We start from the raw sequence: 18,665 nt of genomic DNA, 5'->3' as shown, positions 1-18,665 counted from the left end.
CATGGGGTTGAATTAATAATTCAAATATTTAAATCTCAATTGATAGTTGAGACTAAGATAAGGCATGCCTAATATGACTTTTTATTACCCTTTATTTATACTGTTACAAAGTCATAATATTTTTGAATTGGAATTAAAATATTGCTACTGCAGCCCAAGGAAATGATGACCTCCTCAAGGTCAGATGACTGTTTGGTAGTGAGTTAACAACAGGAGTTCATTTGACAGATTTAATTTACTTTCCAATTGCACTGAACTTTGTTTGGAATACATCATCTGGCTAGAGAACAAAAGTCCCGTTTTTCCATCTTTACTCAAAAAAGTATGTCTGTAAACTCCTTTGCTGATCTGAATGCTTGTTGGAGAAGGGTCTAGAAGTAAAATTCTAGCAAATATGTAGTGAGGAGCACTTTTTGTGAAAAGACCCCACCTAGGTATGTATTTCTACATTATAAAGTTGTTTCAGTGGTGAAACTGCTGTTCCTTTTCCTGTATTTGCCCTTTGCTATTTAGCTGTTGCCTCCTTTTTGTTTTGAGAGCTTTTTACCGTTTCCCCCTTTGATCATTGATTAGAACTGTTCCCTCTGGTTTTTCTCTTTATCTAGATCACTGTCTATTATCTTTCTCAGGTTATTCCCATCATTTCAGTACATGTAAACATGGCTACTATCTATAGAAATAAAGGAAGGATTTTCCTTTGTGTTTTGAACAGTGTCTGGCACAGAGCAAACATCAGTAAACATTTGTGGACAAAGTGATGAATGGAAGTTTTAGAGTCAGCAGAGGGCACTCTTTGTCTTTGTTGTTGTGAAGCTGAACTTAAAACAAAACAAAACAAAACGGCTGAATTAGCATTAATATCCTCCCTGCTATTAAGGATCAGGCAAAGTTTGACACTGTTTTCATAGTACAGTAACTGAAATTATCCAGCCTAAGCTGTAAAATGGGACGATGAGAATCAGAGTTAGTAACTCCTTTAAAACCTTATAGGTTCATTATAAATATCAAAGCAAAGTTTGCTTTAGAAACTGTAAAGTGCTTTGTATACATGATCCTTTTAGTCATTTGTATCCCTTTTACCTTGGTTGTCCCTTATGGTGAAGTTGGGATTGTTAGCAGCCTCTGGAGCCAAGCTGTAGTAGAAATGCTGACCGTTGTATGGGTCATCTTGGTCCACAGCACTTACTGTCTGGATCAGCTGAAGGAGGGACATGAAATCAGGTGAGTTGGAGTCAAAGGAAAAAGCTTCAGGGTCCAGTGAAATCCCAAGCCTTGAAATTCAGTGATAGGTTGTTTTACCTAATGAGAAAGATATCGTGATGCTTACCTGGAACAGCTCTATGCTATCACATAATTCCAGAGATAATTTTGATTTAATGTTGGGCCTGAATATGTTAATAGGCATAGAATAAATGTTACCTAAATATCTTAGATGTCAGACCTCAATATAACTTATAGTCCTACACCATGGTCAGTCATTTTTAGACATTGTAAATATAAGACTTTGAGTAAAAGAACTGTTTGGTGCCACAGGTTTCTGCTTATCCCCCTAATTTTCCTCTTCATGTCCTGTCTACTTAACATCACAGTGAATATTTCAGGGTTAAATTGTTATCTTTTAGAAACTCCTATTTAAGAATGATCACTACTACCTAGGAGGGAATTAAGTAACATCATCACTGATTATGTTAAATTAATAGAAAGCAGATGTGAGGGGATATGACCTGGCAGTCATATTTTGTTGGCAGGAGGTAAAGCATACAGGAGGTAAAGGTATACAGTATAAGATCCCCAGGGTGGGAACAGATTAGAGTCAGAAGCTAAGTTTGGTGGTTGGGAGAAGAAGAGGTAGGGTGGCTTCCTACTGAACTCTTTGGCCAAGTTTTGTCTGTTCCACAGTGCTCTTCAAAGGAATGTTTCCATGAAAGCTCTGGAGACCATGATGAAAAAGCCACTATAGAAAGCAGTATAAAACAGAACTGCAACAGTAGCAGGTGTGGTGGGGGCAGTATAGAAAAGTAGAGCTAGTCCAGTCTCCTCTATGTGTTTGCTTCTTTACCAATGAACAGCATGATTCCCTAGGCCTGGCCATATACACTTGCCACTCATGTTGTTAAAAACTGGCTATGTTTCTGCCAGTGCAGAGATGGAAACATCAAAGGTCAGTTGAGGGCCCAGGTGGATTGTAGTGCGGGGAGACCCCCAGCATGGGGCTGGTTGGTTATGGGCTTTAGAGTGGATGAGTGGACATTGGTTGGTGGGGTCCAGGGTGGGAGCACTATGACCTGCTCTTCTGCTTCTATTCTCTTGTCCTCCATTCTGGTAGGTCAAATTTCTTCCTCAGCCCTACCTGTCATGCAATATTCTGCTCAGCATGTTTCATTCTGCCCTCTGTCATTATCGTGTCTTATCCTACTTTATGGGTTTCCTTCTTGGCTTCATTAAGAAGAAAGCATGTGTGCAGACTTGGCAGACACAAAACTGGTGATAGTGTCCAACAAGTAAACACAAGGCGGCCTTATTGTTCATAAGCCAGACAAATCTCCAGAGCTGTATACTTTCGAAAATTTAAACATTTTCCAGAGCCCAAATCCAACGGTAAGATATTCAGTATCTTGGGCTAAAGCTGGCAGATGTGAGTCTTGTGGCTCAGGCCCCGAACCCAAAGTCATAGATAAGCTGCACTTCAAAATACTGCATGGTAGGACATTAGAAATATTTGGAGGTTAGGTTTGACTCCAAAAACAGAAGAAGTGGTCAAGGTGCTGTCAGCCTGTCACAGTGAAACTTCTCCTATTTGAATCATTTAAGAAAGGGAACATTTTATTTTAGGGGGAGAGGGAGTTTGCTTTTCTAGGCTACTTATTAGCCTCTATAGATTAATATTAGTCTCTTTTATCACGATATGAAATATTTTATAGTATAAAAATTCTATAATGTAAAACATTTATATTATAAATAGTATATTTAATTATATTATAATATGTAGGAAAATTATAATAAAGGCCCAAACCCTCTCACTCAGAACTCATCTACTTTAGCATAGTAATTCTGTTTTTGCATCTTCTCTCCAATCTGTTCATATGTAAACATAATTTTACAGAACTGCAAGCATGTATATGTAGTTTTTATATCTCCTTTTTAAACTTATAACATGGATCATATCTCGTGCTTTAAAGTTTTCATTGTAACTTTTATTGTATAATATTTTATGTCTTTCTAGACTTAATAGATGTGGAAGTAGAACTGTCTTAGATTGGAAAAAACTTCCAGGAGCACTATTGAGCATTGCATCAAATTTTAAGAATCAATGGAGGGGATCAGTTTAGATCAGAATCACTATAGGACACCTTGTTTTCCCTAAGGGATGGGATTCACTTTTTGCTTTGACATAATAGAATGTTAAAGATGTTTGGGGTCAATCTTTAGGGAGTTCAGGGAGCTAGCTTTAAGTGTTGGTCATACAGACAGTCTCTGTGCAGCAAGATGCTGGGGGGATGTTCCAGTAAGAAAAGTGAAAGCAAATTTACAGTACAGCCAGAGACCTGAATTTCCAAAGCAGGAGTCCTTGCCTAAAAATGTGCATTTTCCATACTCCTCCCTTTTATATTAAAATCATGCCCATTTGCCCCACCAGGACCTGAATGAGATCACAGAATGTACTCTGGGGTCTATATCAGGACTGTTAGGGGGAATCTGTTGGGTCATAAGAAGGAAAGCAACTCACAAAAGCAGGAGCAGAATGGGAGACATGGAAAGACAGGTCATAGAGCAGGCCATATGAGATATATATGTTATTACGTTGCCACTCCAAATGGAGTTCTTGATGTTTCTCAGTTATACTATTTGGAATTTGACCTACCAAATATTTAGTTAGGTTTAAAAACATACATTACAAAAATATACAAATATGAACTGAATTCAGTTGTCCATGCCTGTGATTTCAATACATGGGAGGCTGAAGTAGGACGATCACAGGAATTCAAGACCAGCCTGGGAGCATGGTGAGACCCTGTCTCAAAAAACAATAAAAAACCCAAAGCAAAAGAAAATTACCCAAAGACGTCTCAGAAGGTTAAGGGTCTAAAGTTATTTCAAATAACTAGAACTTTGTTCCTTCCAATTACTTTCCTTTAAAAACTACCTAAAATGAGCAGCACTAAGAAAATGGGTGTTTTAACTGAGGGGTGTGTGAGAGGATAGGTAATTCCAGGTAATGAAACATTCTGATAATAGGGCAGACAAATCTTAAACAGAGTTCTTTGATGTCAGAAGTTAAGGAAGGAGTTGGGAACATACAGAATACAAATTTTCCCTATTATAATATTTTCAAGGATTGGGCTATTCTTAGGAAAAAGCTATTCTTCCTCCTCTTGATCTGGATGGTCACTCCTTTCTGGGCCCAGAGCAGGTGTTTTTACAGTTGGTATGTTAATGGTTTTGTTTTAAGGTGGGTACACACCTTATACAGGCTACCCTGTGAATCAAGCCTCTGTGAAGGCCCTGTTTAGATCATAAAAGGTAATGTAGTCTCCAAGTAATTGTCTCAACATGTAAACTGTTGAAAGCCGGTATATAGAAAAATTGGGGACTCTTTTTTAAACTGTACTGATGGAGTAGAAATGTCTTTGGTGGCAAATTTGGTTATTTGAAACCGTGTTTTTATACATTGAGGTGCTTGGCTTATAGGCCATCTTACCTGCCCAACTTTGGCATTCTCACAGACAAAAGCTTCATAGAATCTGGAGAACTCTGGAGCATTGTCATTCACATCTAAGACTTTGATTGTGACAGAAACACTTCCCACCTGGGAGGGATTATCTAAAGAGAATGTAAGAAGAACTGAAGGTGAGAATTCTGTAATGCAGAAAAGTAGCTCTTTGCTGAAAGTAAGGTATTTATTGGGTTAGTCTTATTTGCAAAGAAATGGATAAAGTACATGGACATGGGAATATAAACATAGGATGTGTATGTTGCCTGTTAAGAGTGTGTGGTCAGACACAAGAAGCTTGGACAGAAGGAGGTGTCTGCTTAAGGTATGTTTAACATCAGGAGTATGAAGGGAAGGGTGAGACTAGAGGGAAGCAAGTGTCACAAAACAGACCTTGAAAAGAGGTTTTGAGTTTCCTGCTTGGTTCATAATTTGGGTTCTGGAATTAAAGGTAGTCAATTCTGTATTCTGGGCTTTAAAACAGCCCATTTCTAATTGGATGCATGCTGTGTGCCACTGCTTGGCTTTATGCCTGTGGAGTAATCAGTTCTTTGAATTATGTTTCAAAAAGGTTTCAAGTTATTTAGTGGAATACAGATAACACCATATTTTTATTTCTGCTTAGGGACTAAAAGGGTATTACTGGATTAAACCCACACCACACCAAATCCATGTCTTTGGCTGGGGCAGAAGCCATACATAGGCACTCATGGGGAAATGTGTCTTTTAGGTCTGTGTCTTTTGCTTGGCATTGCCACACAAAGATAGTTTCACAGCCCCTATGGTGCTGTTCTTGTCTTTTTCCGATTTGGTCACCACCCAAGGAGACAGAACAGAAATTACAGGACACAGAAATTTTTCTTAGCAAATAATTCTACTAAATCCCAGAATGCATCATTCTTCTGGTTCTTTTTTTTCTTAAAAATATTGATCCTAGAAAATATCAACATAATTAGAATTTGTTTATTACAATAGTGGTTCTTGTTTGTAGAAGGAATAATAAAAATACCAGAAAAAGCATTAAGAGGATGAATTTAATCCATAAACCTACCACCTGAGATTTTATGTATGTAATTTAATGTGTGTATCCAAAATGATGGAACTGTACACATACACAAAGATATATACACCAAAATTGCAGTTAAGCAAAATAAAAATAATGGATTCAGAATAATTGTAGGACAAGATTATCCCGTTATTGAATATACTTTGAAAGTATGATGGTTAATGTCTACATGATATTCTCATTTTACAGTAGGTTGTATTGTAATTTATATTTGGCCAATCTCCATTTGTCAGACATTTAGGTAATTCCCATTTTCTCCCTAATTAAAAATAACACTGCAGTAGACATTTTGTTATATCAGTGTTTGATGATATTTATAATTTTTAAAAGATAATTACTAGCAAAATACCTGAGAAAGAGTATGAATATTTTGAAGAATCTTAATATGTATTGCCAAATTGGCCTTCTGAATAGCTGTGCCTAGTTATATACCTAATAAGCTAGGGACTGGTATTTTCCTGAACCTTTATCATCACTAGGTATTATGAAAAAAGCAGAATGTAATGTATAACCTCACTTTTGTTAAGGTCTTTTTTTTTTTTTTTTTTTTTAAGTGGTGTTGGGGATTGAATTCAGGACTTTGTGCTTGCATGCTAAGCAAGAACTCTCACCAAGCTATATTCCCAGCTTTCCTTTTTAAGTTTATAACCTATATGTTAATATAGTTTTTATTAATTTTCCATTCCATTATGTTCATCTGCATTTTATTATGAGATGTCCCATTCTTGCAGGTATGGCTGAGTTGGTGTCTGTTTAACAAGTGATATGTTATTGATATTAGTTTTCATTGAGTAATAATATTTATGCTGTGTATACATTTGCAGTCTTGTTAAAGATTGGAAGCCTTTTAGATTTTTCAGGAATCATTCCTTTTCCTCATAGCTACTTGGAGTGCTGCTTTTGCATGTTTTGTTTGCTTTTTTCTGTAGAGTATAGCTAAATATACTATAGTTACTCAAGGTATTTGAACTGAAATGCATTTACTTATTTGCATAAAATGTGATTTCAGGTTCTTTTTAAAGAGTGCATTTTGTTACAAATTCTAGAAACTTCCAATTTCTACACATACTTTGTCACTACATGGAGACCTGTTTTGATACTTACTCATTTCCATGGCAAGGACAGTGATATTATGCCAAGAAAATTCTTCTCGATCTAAGGGTCTTGCAGTCATTAGGGCACCTGTTGTAATGTCAACATAGAAAAATCTTCCAGGGTCACTGCTTCTGTCAATGGAGTATCTGCAAAAATGTGGATTATATGCATTATTTGCATTTGGATAAACATACAATACCATGAGAGAACCGAGTATAGACTATGTGAAACATGACTCAGTCAACTCTGAGTTGTCAGTACCTTAAAGACATCATTTTGTTATATTCGAAAACAAAGAACAAAAACCCAAAACCAAAAAATAAACTGCTTCAGTTTTATTATTAAAAAAAATGAAATAGACAAGGTGCCAAGAATCTTAGGGCATTTTTAAATTATTTAAAGGTCAATTTATGCTACTCAAAACCTAATACTGCCCCGAGAATTATAGTAAAAACCTCCACATATATTTGTTCAAAATCCACATAATTTTAAACTGGAAAAAAGAAAAAGGTATAGTTTAATGGTTCTAGTGCTTATAATTAGTATTACTTGTTGGGAAGGAAAGCTTTGCACCAGGCTCTTTGTAGACATGCTAAGACTAACCTCTGACAAATATAGTATTGGTATTTACTAGCTGAAGATTCTTTATCTATAGAATGCTTTTAGCAGGATGCACCAGGTCTGTCTGTGTTATTTATTGTAAATAAACCTGGTTAACACATTCATGGGCTATACCTTGCTGGAAGATGTCATGTCAGCTATGTAGTTTAGTAGGGTATGATAACTGTTGTTCTATAACAAAAATGACTTTTTCTGTTCAGGCAATGGACCTCATCCATTGCTTCAGCCTCTCATGTTCAGTCTGGACCAATTAAGGTGATATACATGCAGTTGTGCCTGATGTTTTCAGACCTTTCCAAGGAAAGAGCTGTTGTCTGTATCCTTCAAGTCATTAGTAAACTTGGTACTGAGTAAGCTTTAAAAGAGTCTGATTCTTTTGTGTTCTTTCACCTGTATTAGCTCACTTGGTCTTCATGTTGGGAGATTTGTGAAGTATGGAACAAGGTTGAGGCATCAGTTTGTTAAAAATCCTCCATAAGGGATTTTGATAAACAATAATGATCGAGAATGATTGAGAACCATTATTAAGAACCTTACGTAGTCCTTTACCAAGGACTAGTAATTTTTATTTTTAATGAACAAAAATGTATGTATTGATGGGGTATAAGTAATGTTTATATACACATTGTGAAATGAAAAAATCAGGCTAATTAATATTCTTATCACCTCACATACTTATTATTTCTTTTTGTTAAGAACATTTATTCAACTCTTCCAGCAATTTTGAAATATATAATACATTATTGTTAACCACAGTCACTATGCTTATACAAATGATCACCAGAACTTACTCATCCTAACTGAAACTTTGGGCCTTTTGATCAACATCTTTCTTTTCCCTCTCCTCCACCCCAAACCCCACCCCACCACTGGCCCCTGATAACCATTCTATTTCTGTGACTTTAACTTTTAAAGATTCTTCATATAAATAAGATCATGCAATATTTGTTTTCCTGTACCTGAGTTATTTCGCTTTGCATATGTGAATAATGTTCCATTGTGTGCATATACCACATTTCAAAAACTCGTTTATCTGTTGGTGGGCCCTTACATTGTTTCCATATCTTAGCTATTGTAAATAATACTGCAGTGAATGGAAATGCAGACATTTTAACATTCTTTTGGATATATACTCAGAAGTGAAATTGCTGTATCTTATGTAGTTCTATTTCTAGTGTTTCAAAGAATTTTTATACTCTTCCAAAATTGATGTTCTAATTTACATTCCCATTAACAGGGTACAAGGGTTTCCTTTTCTCTACATCTTTGCCAGCACTTATCTTTCATCTTCTTTTTGAAAATAGTTATTTTAACAGGTGTGAGATGATAGCTCATTGTGGTTTAAGTTGTATTTTCCTGATGATTAGTAATGTTGACCATATTTTTGTATATGTGTGGAATACTTGTATGTCTTCTTTTAGTTATTTGTCCTGATTTCAAAATATATTACAAATCTAATTAAAATAGCATGATACTGGTATAAACCAGACAAATTGACCAGTGGAATAGACTAGAGAATCCATTAATAAACCCATATCTCTATGGTCAATCAATCAATTTTTGATAGAGTACCAAGAATACATAATGTGGAAAGTATAGTCTCCTTAATAAATGGTACTGGGAAAACTGTCTCATCTGACCTCTTACACAAGAATCAACTCAAATGAATTACAGACTTAAATATAATACCTGAAATTGTAAAATTACTGGAAGAAAACTGCACAGCATTGGTCTGGGCAGTGCTTGCTTTTTTTTTTTTTTTTGTCCCCAGTATTGGGATTGAAACCAGTGGGACTACCTCAGTGTTATATCCCCAGCCCTTTGTATTTTATTTTGAGATAGAGTATCGCTAAATTACCCAGGGTGGTGATACTCCTCCTCTCCTACCTCAGCTTCCTGAGTTGCTGTGATTAAAGGTGTGTGGTACTGTGCCCTATTGGGCAATGATTTCTTGAATATAACTCTAAAATCACAGAGGCAATAAGAACAAAAATAGACAAATGAGATTATATCAAACTAAAAAGCTTCTTTTTTGTTTATACCTTTATTTTATTCGTTTATTTTTATGTGGTACTGAGGATTGAACCCAGTTCCTCACATGTGCTAGGCAAATGCTCTACCACTGAGCTATAATCCCAGCCCCTAAAAAGGTTCTGCCCAGCAAAGGAAACAGTTAACAGATTGGAGAGAAAACTCAAAAGACTGGAAGAAAATATTGCAAAATATACATTGAATAAGGAGCTAATATCCAAAATAAATAAGGAACTCTATTCTAAAAAGGTGAGTAATTTTAATAACTGAAATTCATTGAATACCAGGCACTTTACCATGGACTTAATACATAGGTTCTTTTAAAAATTTTACAATGTCCCTGGGAAATTATTTCACCAGTCATCAGAAAAGGAAGCTGAGACTTAGGGAAATTAAGTCACTTTCATACATTACACAGGTTATTTGCGGAACTAAGATTTGAAACCATATATATGGAGTTATAACTCTTGGATTCTTACAATATGTTTAAATAGTGTCCACAGGATGTATTTTGTTCAAAACTCTTTTTTAAGTTGCTCACTGATTGTAGTCTGTATCTTAAATTTGTTGAGATGGAGCAAGTACAGTTTTGCTGGGAATAAAGTGTCTAGTGCATTGTTTTTTAAACTGTAGGTTAGTAGGTTACAAAGTCAGTATAGTGGGTTATGAGTAGCATTGAAGCAAAATGAATTAGAATATATATATGCCAGACTATCACATACTAGAAGTATAATTTGATGTAAAACTTGTTTCATATATACATAGGTATACAGTCTGAATATATATGTATACATATACACACAAACACATATAGGTTATTAAAATGGTATTTTGTTTCAAATATGCACATATCTTTTGCAGAGATTCGGGAAGGCCATTCAGAGAATTAGCAATTCAAGAGATAACCATTGAGAAAGGTCTGAAGAAGTTGGACTCATTTCAATTTGAATTTCCTGAGTTAGGACCTTTAAGAACATAAATTAATGTCTCATTCTATCTGTGACCCTGTTTAATGAACATTTACTGTATGCCAGGCACTGTTTGGCACATACTGTGTATGTTGTTGTCATTTAATCTTAAAGGAACACTATGAGGTAGGTTACTCTTATGCTGTTTTGCAGGTGAGAAAACTGAGGTTTGGAGAGGTTTAAGTCATTTGTCCAAGGTCACACTGCTGAGAACCGAGCCTAGGTAGTCTGGCTTCAGATTCCTTGACCTAACTAACAGAGCATGCTGCACTACTGACACATGCATTGTATGAGATTGTCTAAGGAAACAGAAATCGACCTCTCCCAGATAATCCCTGAAAGTAAACAGCTGACTTTTTAATAAAAAAAAAAAATACCTATAAAGTTCATTTAAAATGAACTGGAACATTATTTTTTTTCTAGGCATAATTTGTGATTTAGTTTTAAAGTTTACTAGCTATTTTAAGAATCGAATTTTCTTCTAGGGGAAAAAAAAAAAACACACTAGTTGACTCATGACAGTCTTATCTTTCAGCTCCTCACACATGAGAGAAGCCCAGCATTTGGTCCACAGAGCCATAACCTCAATGGCAGCACTCCAAACTGTAGGCATAATGCCAAGAAGAGAGCAGCCTATGAGGAACCAGCTTTCTACACTCAAACCTGCAACACCATAGCAAATGTCACAGATGGTATGGGAGATGGAGTAATGGAAATAACAAAGTGCCAGGACCCCTGACAGCATTGCCTGGTTGACACAGCAGGACCCTGACTCAAGAAGCCTCCCTCATCAAGTGGAATTCCTCTCCCATTTCCACTTTCCCAGATGAGGTTTGCTTTGAGGGCATAATGGCCTCATTTCTCTGAATGGGGCACTGGGCCAATTTCCAGGAGGTGGGTGAAGAAATTAAAGGTGTAGAATACAGGTGGAAAATGAGGAAATTGGGACACACTAGTGGATTTTGTAGGTAGCTTTCCTTTCTCTAACTTTAATATTCGCATGTACTATAAGCAGAATAGGTGTAGCACATATACAGAACTGTGTTAAGCAAATAGTAACTGTGTTGAACTCCCTGCTTCTCTCAATTTGGGGTCATGATCAGGTAGTGGTAAATCCACATACTCTGGATAGCACAAGAGAGTAGGCTATTTCTACATCAGCAGAAGCCTATTTCAGTTGCCAAATTGTTCAGTAACCTGCTTTCCAGAAATTCCTTGAATATTTATTAAAAATTCAGGGAATCTATACATTATATTTTTAATATACATATGACTACATCTGGATACACTATTTTGGGGTTTACCAATAAATGACAACCAGATTACATACTTGAACATACTATCAACTTTTTGGAATGGAGATGGTAAAAGTCCTAAAAATCTTTTTAAAATGTTAAATGTCCTTTAATCTATCACATTTTAACTTCAGATAAGACATTGATTATTTTGGTGATTTAATTAGTATTTTCTTTTTATGAATATGAATCTTATTTATTCTTCATCTTCTGAAGTGTGTGTGTGTTTTTTTTTTTTTTTTTTTTTTTTTAATTGCCCGCGGTGCTGGGGATTCCAACCCTGGCCCTTGTGTGTGCTAGGCAAGCGCCCTACGAGATGGGCTGTATCGTCAGCACTTATTTATTCTTCATAACCAAAATTCAGAAGATGAATTAACCATGCAGCATGTAACATATGCAAATAATTTTAAAGCACACTAATTTTATATTAAAAATAAGGTAAAATGAACTATTTGGGGAAAGGTAACAGAGGAAAGCAATCTAAAATTGACTTATTAAATGATAGCCAGAGATTTGATGTTCTGCTTGGGAACATTCTGTTGCTGTGGGTAGTTTAGAGTCAGGGACCTTTTATCTAGCAATATGAATTCTGTTCTTTCTTTGTAACCACAGTGCAGAAGGGGAATTATCTTCAGCTTTAATAACTGGAATTCTGCTTTGCCCATGTACCTGAGGCCTTGTCTTGCTCCCTCCCGACCTGGGATCTATTTTTTGCCTATTTCTCTCTCAGGATGTAGAGAACTGCCCAAGTATAGTTCATCAGACCTTGCTGTGTTCTTGGATTCATCCTGGCTGAGTTCTATTGGAATAGCCCAGCTCTATCACATGGACCTCCCGGAGGCCATCTGACAGTTTGCAAGTGGAGCATTTTCTGTTAGACTACTTCCTTCATTTTGTCCACCTCATTTTGCTTTATGCTAGTAGTAGATCTGGAACCTCTGATGTTTCTCTTTAATTCTTGAATATCTTTTTTTTTTCTTTTTTTTTGAGTGGGGGGGGCATATTGGGGATTGAACTCAGGGGCACTTGACCACTGAGCCACATTCCCAGTCCTATTTTGTATTTTATTTAGAGACGGGTCTCACTGAGTTACTTAGTGCCTTGCTTTTACTGAGTCTGGGCTTTGAAGTTGGGATCCCCCTACCCCAGCCTACCGAGCTGCTGGGATTACAGGTGTGCGCCATTGCACCCAGTCTTATTCCTGTATATATCTTGAACTAATAAGTTAGTCTTGAATACTAGATATATACTCTAGGTTGTGTATGTGCTGTCTGGCTGTGTTCAGTCTCTTTTACTTATTTGTTGTTTAGTAGTGTGACTCCTATCAGGATCCTGTTCCCAGTGTTTTACCATGTAGGGGTTAAGAGTCACGTTCTGGGAAGATGTGAAAATATTCACAGGATATTCTGACTGTTTTAGAATAGGATCTGATTTTTTTAAGCTTGTGCTTGTATTATTTAGGTTTCCCACATAAAGTTTTATTCTGTAAAGTTCTCCCCACAGTACCTTCTTTGATATGAATAAATTAATGTGTTGTAGATTGATGGATACACAGTTAATAAGTTATGATCATAAAGAATTTTCTTGGTTTTTGAAAATATAAATTTATAGTATAATCTGTTTCATTTGTGTTGTGGTTGTTTTGACGGCAGTGTAGGTTTACTTTTCATTCTGTTTTATATTTAAAAAGCTTAAGTTTGAAATATTTTTTTTAAAGTTATAACTCAGATGAATTGCCTTCAAAAAAAAAAAAGAATTTAAAGAAAATCATTTTAGCCATTTTAAGGCCTGAACTTGTAAAATGTTTACTAGTTGGTTCAAGGAAGCAGATTTCCACCTACTGTAAGTATTCTCTAGAGAGAATCATTCTAGTTAAATTGCAAAAGCACATTTTCATTAAATACACAACAGCACCAGGTAAAGGAAGTAGCCAACTGACAGAACAGGCATTTGATATATTGGAGTGTGTTTAAAACGTGTTATTTGCACTAAGGCCTCAGATTCATTTTACTGTATGGCTTTCAACAATTAATGTGACAGATGGCCTTAAACAGCCTTGGAAACCTGATCTTTTGTGTCATGTGTCAGAAGCTTGGCAGTTGCTCTGGAAGGTTGAGGTGTCAACCTGTTCACCAGCTGTTTGCACTTTGATTCCAGAGTTGATGAGAAATGGCAATGGTTGTAAGAGCAGTTCTTACCCTCCTGAGGGGGAAGCATCTCTTAATTTAGAACATACCTCAGATATGTGAGATTGCAATTTAGAGCCCTGTCTGGCCAGTCTGCATGCTTTAAAGACAGTGACATCAGGAGTAGTTTCTATGTCTGTTCTTTCTACAGTATGTGGAAATATGGTTTATTTTTCCCATTTTTTAAAAGTGAAAAATATCAAAGGTTTATTCAAGTAGAAAGAATGTGCAATGATCACCTTTTTATTCATGACTAAGAATCAGGGTTTTAACATTTTGACATTTGTGTGTCTATGCTTTATCTGAATTGTAGTTCTCCATTGGGGATGATTTTGCATCACTGCCCTGGACATTTGGCAGTACAGGGGGACATTTTAGGTTGTTACAGCTTGGTGGTGGTGGGGTGCTACTGGCATTTAGTGGGTTAAGGCTAGAGATACTGCTGCACGTCATTTAGTGTACAGAACAACCTCTCACAGCAACACAGAATTATGTAACCCCAAATGTCACTGGGATCGTGATTGAGAAATAAGGTTGTATGTATGTGTATCTGAATCAAATGAAAGTGAGTTGCAGATATAATAACACTTCATTTCCAATTAACATAACAGGTACATGTTATTTAAATAGAAAAAACTCAGAACTTCCAGGGATGAGATATGAAAGGAAGAAGTAAGGAAGGGAACATTGCAGAATATAAGGAAAGTGTGTAATCTGTGGAAAAACCTGATTGAGTTGTTGGTCATATCTGGGTCCTTTGCAGAGATGATCTGTATGGTTGTTCCAATTGCTACATCTTCAGGCACCTCCACAAAATAAAAGCCGGGTTCAAACACAGGAGGCTCATCCACATCTTCTACACTGATGTGCACTGTTGTTGTGTCTTGAAAGGGGCCCAGGTTCAGAAAACGCATCTCTAGATGAGGGTTGGCTCCCTCCACCTTCAAGGTGTAGCTTTTCTTGCTTTCAAAACTCAAGGGCTAAAAGTAATGACAAGAAAATTGAATAGCCATTAGCATATATGTCCAAGGTCAAAAGGATGTTCAATATTGATGACTGTTACTGAGATCCCCAAATTGATTAAAATGGTAGAAGGAGGTAAAGGTATAAACAAGGGAAAATTTCCTCCTCCTGTTGTTCTTTGTTTTAACATCAGATTCAACTTTGGATAAGAAAGGTAAGGAAAATTCCAGAACTTCACTGGTAGTTAAGGAAGTCAGTGAGATGATAAAGTTATTTACTCAACTCGGCCTTAACTTGTCTATTCTTTAATCAGAATGGTCTTTAGAGAGAGTCCTGGGAACCTCCTTAACCCTGGTCTTGTTAGCCTGGGACTGTCCCAGTTTTAACATGGAAAATTTTGTTTCCTGGGAACCTGTTCTGTTCCATGCAAATCAGGAGAGTTGGTCACCTTATCTTTAGATGTGCTTGCTCATTTGAAAAGATGTTGTGACAATTAAGAGCAAGGCATCCTAGACTTTTGTTTGCCTTCTTAAAAATATTTCTTCTTGAGTTCAAAAGCAATAGTAGTTCTTTCTAAGAAATTATCCTAATTACCTTACAAGGGTTCTTGGGGCATTGTGTCAGATCAGTCTTTGCATTTAGTTCATCATAGATGATCCCTTCTAAAAATTCATTTTGAAAGTCCTACACCATCTCATTTTGCAGACCTAGAAGACTCAGAAGACTATACTAAGTTCGTATGGTTATGTAGTATCAGAGCTAAAATGCTGGCCCTGGTGTATGGATTTATCATCCAGTGCTCATCCTTAAGACTTTAATTTTGTCTAGTAAAATTCCATCTCATAAACTATAATTTTTTTGGTTGTTTTTTTGATTTATTGGTACTGTCAGAATGTTTTATTTCAAAATAAATTCAGTACTTCAGGACAGAAAGTAAACTTAAATACTGTTTCTGAAGAATTTTTTAAAGCTGACAAAATGCTTAAATGTTTTAAGCAACAATTATCACAAAACATCAATTATAAAAACATCATTGAAAATAAGTCATAGAATAATTACAGTGGATAGCAGAGCAGTTACTAAAGCTTAAAAGTCGTATGTCAATATGCCAGTGATTTGAATTAATTTTGATATTCACTTGTGTTTTTTTCATAAAAATGTGAATGTCAGCATACTCTGTGTTAGAAAGAGGTACATACCCATTTGAAGCAACTGCTTTGCTTCTGAAAAATAAACATCCGTAGGAGTTGCTTTAACTAAATATGTTATTTTCAGGTTCTAACAAAAAGTTTTTTCCATTTTGTTGCTCTTATTCAGTATTTACTCAGGGCCAGACCTTGTGTTTCATGTCTCATGGATCCTCAACCATTGATTTAAACCAAGTATCTCATTTGTGCCAGCCTACCTCTTTAGTTGTTAAACAGAAGGCAAAATTTTATAAATAAAATATGCCAGTTGCATTATGATATATTCAAAGGACTAGGGTTATCAATTTATTTGTACTTACTCCCTAAATGTCCATATTTTTCTTTCCTGTTCAGTTATTTTCTCTTAAAACTTAACTCATGTATAGGTAGCCTAAAGTGGACACTTAGGTTAGGTTTCAGTTAGACAGATTGGTTTTCTCCTTAATTTTAAGTCATTTTTCTAATTTGGAATGAATTTTGTATCTTTTAAAAGTTAAGGTGTAATTTACATACATTAAAACATCCCTTTTTCAGTGGAAAGTTTTGTAGGTTTTGACAAATTCAGTATTATGTCCACCACAATAATAAAGATACAGAACTTCATTTCTGTGCCTCCCAGAACTCCTACTCTGTGCTGTTTTGTGGTCAGCCTCTTCCCAGATACCAGCCCCTGATCATTGACTGCTGATCCATGTTCTGTCTCTCTTGTAAGAATGTCATACTGGTTTTTCAAGATGGCAGAATAGAGGTCACTTTCCTGGCTGCTCTGTGGTGTGAAACCAAGAAAGCACCTAGGCAGCTTCTCAGCAAGGTGGATGAAAAAAAAAGGGAGGGGGACTTTACTGAGATCTAATACTGGACTTTCAAAGCAGATCAGACACCCAGGAGGTCGTATATAATAAGGAAGAAATCTCCAGTATCACCTCTGCTGCTTCCACTGGAGGCACCCATTAGAGTGGTCCCTCTTCTAAAATGCAGGTTCCTTTAATTTCCTTATCCGTCTACTTGGCTGGAAGAGGGACCACTCTGGCCTGAGGTGTGTCTGGATGTGGAGAGTTCAAAGATCAAAGACACTGCCCAACTGAACTGAAAGGCATGCTGCATGATATTCTACTTTGAGAAAGAAGAGGCATCACTCCTGGCTGCCTGCAGAGGAAAGAGGAAGGAACCATTTTGCAGCTGCAGTGCAGGTTCTGGCAGCTAGGGGAGCCAATTCCTGGCAAACCTGAGTTTGGTCTGAAATGTAGACCTGGCAAACCCATATTGCACAACATAGTGTGTTTCTAAGTTACCAAGAGAAAATCAAACGTAGAGAGAGGTTTTTACAGGGCACCTGCTGGTCGTGGTAACTCACCTCACTTTCCCCTTCCCCCTCCAATCTAGCTGCTTGCAGGACTGGCTGAGGGAGATGCACTTGACTGGGAATTGAAAAGAGTGGGGGCAGGAGAGATTGAGTTTGGAGACTGAACCCAAGAGACAAGGAAATGTGGGGTCTACCAGTTATGGAGGGGACTAAGAATTGACTTCTCCAGTGCATGAGTGGAACCCAGGGGAGATCCCTGGAGTGTAATCTTCCAGTGTGGACTGGCAATTTCTGGGTCCTAAGGAGTGCTGATTTAAAATCTCCAGACCAATTACCATTCATTAAAGAACCTGGAGATTACCTGTGCCCAAACCCTGCCTTCAGGAGGTCTGCCTATGGGATTTCCTCTCTTATTCCAGCAACACCACCTTGAGGGCAGAGCAGGCATCACACTCCAGGCCACCCACCTAGCACTGCTGAGAATGGAAGCTGAGAATCTTTTGAACTCCAGTGGGCACAATTCTTTAACTTTTCATCAAGATCTGTGTTTTTTTTTTTTTTTAATTTTTCTTTTTTCTTTTTTTTTTTCTGTGTTTAATTGTGATCTGATGGTTCAAGGACAGTTATACATATTCATTTTTTCCCCTCATTTTTAGTATTTTTGAAGCCAGTTACTTTTCATGAATCAGTATTTTGAGGACTAGAATATTTGATTAGCATATTTTAGTTTTGTTTTGTATTTTTATTTTTAGTTTTTAAAATTTTTACTTTATATCTTTTTATCTACTTGTTTCCCTTGATTCTCTTTCTAATTTTCTGATAATAGCCAATCTCTATTATTCTCTTTCACTCTTCCTTTAATTTTTTATTTCTATTTTCATTCCTTCATCACTTCATCACATTCAACATTACTTCTGTTCTCTCTGTCCACTATTTGAAATTGTAAACCATTTTGCAAACTTACTGTTTTTACTGTGGGCAATAACTGAGCATATCATTTTTGTTTATTGTGATAACATTGTAGATGTCATAGCAGAAACTATTAGGGCTAATGCTGTATATTATTTGTATTGGTTCTTATTATTTGTCTCTGCCTAAATGATGAGGTATTAGAAATCTTCAGGGATACTGTAAGTCCACAGAGTAGAAACTCTACTGCCTCAGATCCATACTGTTAGATGGGTAGACACACAGTGTGAAAAAGCAAGGGAACAAATTGCCCCAAACAAACCAAGGTGC

The 18,665-nt window shown here is 36.4% G+C and overlaps 1 protein-coding gene and 1 long non-coding RNA gene across 3 annotated transcripts in view; one reads left to right on the top strand and one right to left on the bottom strand.

Annotated features, from left to right (window-relative positions):
• Nucleotides 1–18,665, bottom strand: part of CDH20 (cadherin 20) — a 228,374-nt gene that overhangs the window by 16,897 nt on the left and 192,812 nt on the right. For both annotated transcript variants that reach the window (XM_079108418.1, XM_079108419.1), the window contains exons 7-10: nt 14,700–14,953; nt 6,882–7,018; nt 4,700–4,821; nt 1,081–1,198 (exon numbers count right to left, since the gene is read on the bottom strand). In XM_079108418.1, the coding sequence (XP_078964544.1) occupies nt 1,081–1,198; nt 4,700–4,821; nt 6,882–7,018; nt 14,700–14,953 (631 nt within the window). The remainder of the gene's footprint in view (nt 1–1,080; nt 1,199–4,699; nt 4,822–6,881; nt 7,019–14,699; nt 14,954–18,665) is intronic.
• LOC306642679 overlaps nt 1–18,665 on the top strand; it is a 260,148-nt gene that overhangs the window by 167,271 nt on the left and 74,212 nt on the right. The window lies entirely within an intron of this gene.

The sequence above is a fragment of the Sciurus vulgaris genome (assembly GCF_902686455.1).
Source record: "Sciurus vulgaris genome assembly, chromosome: 13".
NCBI lineage: Eukaryota > Metazoa > Chordata > Mammalia > Rodentia > Sciuridae > Sciurus > Sciurus vulgaris.
Note: the sequence above shows the minus strand (reverse complement) of the source record. Positions and strands in the feature narration are given on the sequence as shown.